At 40.4% G+C, this 6,853-nt stretch overlaps 1 protein-coding gene across 2 annotated transcripts in view; it reads left to right on the forward strand.

Moving 5' to 3' along the window:
* The window catches only part of SLC26A9 (solute carrier family 26 member 9), a 59,155-nt gene extending 56,675 nt beyond the window's left edge, over positions 1-2,480 (forward strand). For both annotated transcript variants that reach the window (XM_081865219.1, XM_081865218.1), the window contains 2 exons: positions 792-869; positions 1,001-2,480. In XM_081865219.1, coding sequence (XP_081721345.1) covers positions 792-869; positions 1,001-1,048 — 126 coding nt within the window. In that variant the 3' untranslated portion in view covers positions 1,049-2,480. The remainder of the gene's footprint in view (positions 1-791; positions 870-1,000) is intronic.
* Positions 2,481-6,853: the final 4,373 nt, after the last annotated feature.

Genomic DNA, 6,853 nt, shown 5'->3' on the forward strand with positions numbered 1-6,853 from the left:
TTCCAAGAACAACTTGAAGTGCCATCACATCATGCAAACTCCACTGAAACCAAACTATTCACAGAACCGTTGCCTCATTCTTACAAGACTTTTAGTACTTGGGAATGAATACATTAACACAATGTATTCACTGTGGTATATGTCAACCATAAGGGTTTGTGTGTGGGCACATTACTGTTTAATGAATTTGCATAGAATAATCTGTTCCTTATACAATCTAGAAAATGTTTGGGGAGCTTGCTGACATGTGGATCTAGTGCCAGAACAGTGTAACAAAGCACTACAAACATGTTGCAGTGCCTACAAATAACAATTATACCCCATGTTACAATACAATAAATATTTATTACTTGTAGCCATAGGCCATTGCAAAGAGGGGAGAGTACAACTGGAAACTCGGGGAAGGGAGAGTGCTCTTGAGCTTGGGTCCTGCTTGCATGCTTCCCACAGGCATCTAGTTGACCACTGTGAGAACAGGATGCTGGATTAGATGGGTCATTGGCCTGATCCAGCAGCCTCTTCTTATGTTCATGACCACAATGTTTGCAGGAGCAGCTGAAAAAGTACACAACAGTTGCTGTATATACTGTCTATTACTGCACCACATTGGGGAGATCATCTCAAATAAATATATATTGAGCTGTCCCCTTGCTAGTATTTGTATTGGTAATTAAATCTTTTAGAGTTTTGTGCTGACCTTTGGTTTTAAACAAATAAATGGCTGACTAGCAACATTATCATGTTTTTTAGCTTGCAAACAATAACTGGTGATTTGTCATGCTTCCATACAGAGGTCAAGTCAGATAGAAGTCTCTATCTCTGATGAATCACTGGAAGACAGCAGCGCTGAATTCCAAAACTTAGAAGAGGTAAGTTAAAAGAAAAATGTGGTAATAAGTGAAGTATCTGAGAGCTCATTCTTCTTAGTACATTTCTGGCCTGTTACTAGTATTCTCAGCATCAGTTACTCTAACCCAAATCTTTTTTTTTTTTCTCCTAGGAAATGTTTGGAAGCATTTTTCATTCGGATGCACAGACAGCACTGTGAGCTCATGAGAAACACTCATATGATGGCAAACTTCTTGACCAAGACATTACTTTATGAAGAGATGTCCCTGTGTCTGAATAGCAAGGAAAATAGCCTTTGTGGAATGGGACCATTGGTGCTTTTGCAGCACAGGGGCTTCTGACCTGATTATCTCTTCTCGCTCCATTCATCTCTGGTTATTGAAATGCAGAGCAAGCGATTCTTGAATCAGTTGGCATGGGCGACAGACGGAGAAACTCAGGGAATATTCTTCATCTATCTAGAAGAAGCAGAAGAATAGCAGGACTATAATGACTTCTCTCTAGGCCTCATCCCGCACTTCAAGAAATTCTTATGAACCCTTCAGGATGTATCTAGCATACACACATACCCAGGAACTCTTAGTCATCACCCTTGTTTTTATTAAGAGAAATATGAGGAAACACAGAGAATATATGATTGATCAACAGACGTAACTCTCATAAGGTGTAGTTATTTGGGGTTTATTAAGGGGACGTTTGCTTCCAAAGTGTGAACTGATTTTATAGAGTTCACACTAAAATTAAGCATGCCTCTGAAGATGTTGCCCAATTATTCCTCTGCTTTCATCAATACAGCCTAATACAGCACTCTTTGTTTCTATGGTCTAAATGCACCACCAGTATGTTTAGTGACCATCCATCATTTCTTGAAACATGTGCTGTATTTGCTGTGGTACTGAGCCTTATCAAACTACTGCCTAGAAGTAATGTTGTATTCTCTATTACAACTCCCCATTTTTAAAGAACAGTTCTGTTCAGGGGTAGGTGTGTGTGTGTTGGTGTGTGTGTAAATTACTTTCCATAGGAACTACATGCATAGACAGACCCTTTCAGAGTGCTTTGAATCCAAAAACTGTAACTGTCTTTTGACTGCTGCTTCTACCTTGTGTCTAGAAATTGCAAGATAATAGCTACTTGCACAGTATTTTGGTGCTTTAGTTTCCTGCTCTCAATAACTAAACATTTAGAAAACATTCAGCTTAAGTTCATATTGAGAAATAAACAAAGCTTCTGAAGGGGCCAATTTTCCTGGGACCTGTTTGCCAATCCCATACATATTCTGTATGGGATAAAAGGATAAATTGTACCTCTTAAATACTATATTGAAAATACTCAGATTGCAGTCTACTCAATGCTTAGACTTCACCTCAGATGCAATTTTGGTTGGAGGACTCTAACTTGATTTACAGGACAAAGTTCAAGGGCAGCGTTTGGTTTATTATTTGATCCCCCTCAAGCTATTTTAATCTATGCAAACATTCTCATGGATTTTCTTTAACGTGTGTCACAGATGGGGAGAATCTACCTCTCAGGCAGACCTGCCTGACTAGTTAACCTAGAAGAAGTTGTCTTTTTAAATTTTATTTTGTAAATGCGAATTAATTTTTATATAAAAATGTGAATAATGCAAATGATGTTTTCGTTTTCTGTTGTAATTCCTTCTAGCAGCCCCAAGGTGTTGAATATGTAATGCCTATGACTTAAGGTTAAATGTTCTAAAGTAAATGCTAAGCCTAAGATATACAGCATAAGCCAGAGAACATGAAAAAACAAACCAAATAAAAGGTTGGCCATTCTGATGCGGCACTGTGCTGAAATAAGTCATAGTTTGGTTCATCATGTCTTCTGAACCCAGACTCACGGTTTAGCCCTCTCCAGAATAACCATCAGTTGCATTCAAAGCTTGTCCTATGGTTTACTGCTTGTGTTTTGTCTGCCGTAGCTAAATCACAAGCCCAGGTTAATACAATACACTAAGTCAAACTATGGCTTAACTCAGCGCAGCACAGCAGCAAAACAACAAGAGAGGAGTAAAGCAACTGCAGTCTTCTCTTCCAAAGGCCACACACACACTTGGGCATGCACACTGAGATGTGGTTTGGCTTAGTGTGACATGTGAACCAGGTGAGGTGTGGGGGTGCAATCAAACCACTCTAGGAGTTTCCAAAGAAAATAAAAAATAAGAACTGGAAATGAAAATAACTTGAAACAGAAATAAAATTATCTCTCCCCCCCCAAAAAAAAATCTACATTGTTCTAACTAGTGGAAAATCAGAGATTTCAAATGCATGCTTAATGTAAATGATTTTGGAACTTTAAAAATATATTGTTTTAAAGCTGCATCCAAGTGTTTAATTCTTATAATTGTCTTAAACAATAAGGGGGAAAAATTGAGATGTAATCTGAATAAGATAACGCAGCTGCATTGTAGCTTCCAGATAAATGGTGCCCAGCTTGCAAAGAAAACTTCATGAATCATCTACTGTGGGCAAAAATATCTTGGATTACAACATCCAAGTTTCCTTAGTTTCGTTCTGCATAATAACTCATCCCCAGAGGCACGTATAAACAGAGGCGGTGGGGTTTGTTTGTTTTTTTGAAGCCAGGTCCAGTCAAAGGCCCAGCATGCATGCCACATTAAACCAGTTTAAAACAAACTATAGTGAAAGCTCCTCTCCTGCACCTGTTGTGCCACCAATGAAACAAGTGTACTGCAGGGGATAATAATGGTGCAATACCGTCTACATAAAAACATAAAAGTCTGCTGGGATAGGTCAATGGCCCATCTAGTCCAGCATCCTGTTTGAGACCCATAACACCAGTCCTGAAAGACCTACACTGGCACCCAGTGAGTTTCTGAGCACAATTCAAAGTGTTGGTGCTGACTTTTAAAGCCCTAAACGGCCTCGGTCCTGTATACCTGAAGGAGCATCTCCACCCCCATTGTTCAGTGGTCCAGTGCCGAGGGCCTTCTGGCGAGTGCCTTCTGGCAGTTACCTCACTGTGAGAAGCGAAGTTGCAGGGAACCAGACAGAGGGCCTTTTTGGTTGTGGCACCTGCCCTGTGGAACGCCCTCCCATCAGATGTCAAGTAAATAAACAACTTCCTGACTTTTAGAAGACATCTGAAGGCAGCCCTGTTTAGGGAAGTTTTTAATGCTTGATGTTTTGTGGTATTTTTAATATTTTGTTGGAAGCCGCCCAGAGTGGCTGGGGAAACCGAGTCAGATGGGCGGGGTAGAAATAATAAATTATTATTATTATTATTATTATTATTATTATTATTATTATTATTACTACTACTACTACTACTACTTACAGTGTCCAACCAAATGCCTGTTGGAAGCCTGCAAGAAGGACCCGAGTGCAACAACCATCTCCTCACTTGTGATTCCTGGCAATTGGCAGCCTGAAGTAGAACATAGCCATTGCGGCTAGTAGCCACTGACAACCTTATCACCAATGAATTTGTATAATATTCTTTCAAAGCCATTCCAGTTGATGGCCATCACTAGTTTTTGTGGGAGCAAATGACATAGTTTATACTAAGTGCTATGTAAGTCCTTTCTTCTGAACGTTCAGCTTCACTGGGTGTCCACAAATTCTAGTGTTATGATAGGGAAAGAAAAACATCTCCCCCTCCACTTTCTCTATGCATCACTTAATAAACCTCTGCCATGTCTCCTCTTACTTTTTCTCTCAACTAAGAAGCCCCAAATGTTACAAACTTTTCTCACAGGGGAGCTGCTCCATCCCCTTAATTATTTGTGTTGCCCTTTTCCTACTCTACAATATCCTTTTTGAGATGAGGCAACCACACAGTGTTCCAAGTGTGATTGCACAATTAAGTTTGTATAATGTCGTTACGATATCAACAGTTTTATTTTGCAATTCCATTCCTAATGATTCCTAGCATGCAATTTGCCCTTTTAACAGCTGTTGCACACTGGGTTGACATCTTCATAAGCTATCCACTATGATTCCAAAGTGTTGTTCCTGGTCAGTTACTGCCAATTCAGATCCCATATGTGAAATTAAGATTTATTTATTTTTGTCCCAATGTGTTACACTTGTCCATACTGAACTGCATTTGCCATTTTATTCCCTACAATTTACTTTGTATAAATACTTTTGGAGCTCTTCACAATCTCTTTTAACCACCCTTAACAATTTGATAACATTCACTAACTTGGCTCCCTTACTGCTTGCCCTGAACTCTAACCTATTTATGAATAAGTTAAAATGCCCATATCCCAATACTGACCCTTAGCGGCCTCCACTTTCTTCATTCCTCCATTGAGAATAGTCCATTTCTCTTTCTCAATCTCCAAAGCCACCATTTCCTACATCCAGCAATTACATGCTCAGGTCTGGGATGATCAGTCAGTCCCAAACCAGAGCCCTCAAGTACCATAGCACTACAAAAAGGGGAGGTAGAATTCAGAAGGGAGAAAATTTTATTCCCCCCCCCACCTCCTCAATCTCCCTCACAAGCAGCCTAAACAGCACTACAAAACTCCTGTTTCAGGCTGGCTGGAAACTTAACCAAGAGCATCTTTATGGGGCAGATCAAACACCCACCCACCCGCAAATGCATTAAAAGCAGCTCAGCTTAAAATGGTATAAACAAGTCAGCATACACAGAAAATGATAATTAAAAGAGTTCCAATATAAAAACACCCTGTGAGGAGACTTAGAATATTTCTCCAGGTAGGTGTTCCACAATCTTAGTGATGCTGGACAAAAGTCTGTGTTTTTAGTACTTACCCAACAGGTCTGATTTAAATATAAACCACAGAGCAGAGCCTGGGATGATAATCTTAAAATCTAGGTAGGTTCATATGGATCGAGACAGTCCTTTAGGTATCCTTTATAGAATAAGAAAAATATGATTTTAAAATAAGTGTGAAAGTACTACACATTTTGACAAGGAGGGTGTTAACTCACACCATCCAACGTATCTGAATACTAACTGCCGTGTAGCAAGAGAACTGTATTTTCCCATCAACATCAGACTGCATTAGGAAAAATTTAAATGTCCCCACAATGAAGGCAAGATGTCTGTTCACCCTATAACAGTTACAGCATGGCAGTAGATTCTCAAAAAAAGAACCATTCTATACAAGTCATCAAGTATGAAGCATACCTGTCCCCACCCCATATTAGATCATATCCATTTAGGGGAAAACAATGTTTACCCAATCTATGCAGTCGTTAACAGCCCAATCTGTTGTCATGGTACAAGAAATATTTGCACTTGAAATGTACTATCCCAGCCAGCACCTCAGTAGTCTGGATGTATGCGTTGGTTCTTGAAAGTAAGCCCTAATTGAATTTACTGTACTTCTCTTTTGCCCAATTATTTGGGCATAGGTAGGACTCTGAATATTAGGGATACAATCCCTCCAAGTACTAGGTTAATACCAGCTCTTTACCTACAGCATTGCCTGAAAATAATCTCCAACCTTGCTGATAAAGACTGGCTTCCATGTTGAATACCTCATCTATTCCAAACAATGTGCAAGCCTGGTTTTTCATGCCCAGGAACACCTCTGTCCCACAACCACCCCCTAGTTTCAGAAGTTCTGGGGTTCTAGAAATCTCGTTTGCTACTCTCTAGTATTTTTGATGGTCCTCATAAAGATATTAACAACTTTGTTTCTTTGAAATCCCCCCCCCATGGACCCACACAGCTATTTTCACTCTTTATGGAGCAATGCAATCTTATGCATGCCACATTTACTCAGAAGCAAGCACCCCAGCAGGGGCAGCCCAAGACATTTTGGCACCTGATGCAAACCAAACATGTGTCCCCTGCCAGGAAGAGGAGTCCTGAGCTCTACATCAGGAGCAGGCAGCAAGTGAAGATCTCCATGTGATGCATTCCTTGGAAGGCCGGATCTGCTGCTCTTGGCAATCCTGTCCGTCTCTCCCCCCCCCCCCCCGCCCCGCAGTCACCTTACCTTGCCTCATGAGAGGCCCTGCCTTGCCCTGCCCCAATGTGT

This window comes from Podarcis erhardii (assembly GCF_964252035.2).
Source record: "Podarcis erhardii genome assembly, chromosome: 6".
Classification (NCBI taxonomy): Eukaryota; Metazoa; Chordata; class Lepidosauria; order Squamata; family Lacertidae; genus Podarcis; species Podarcis erhardii.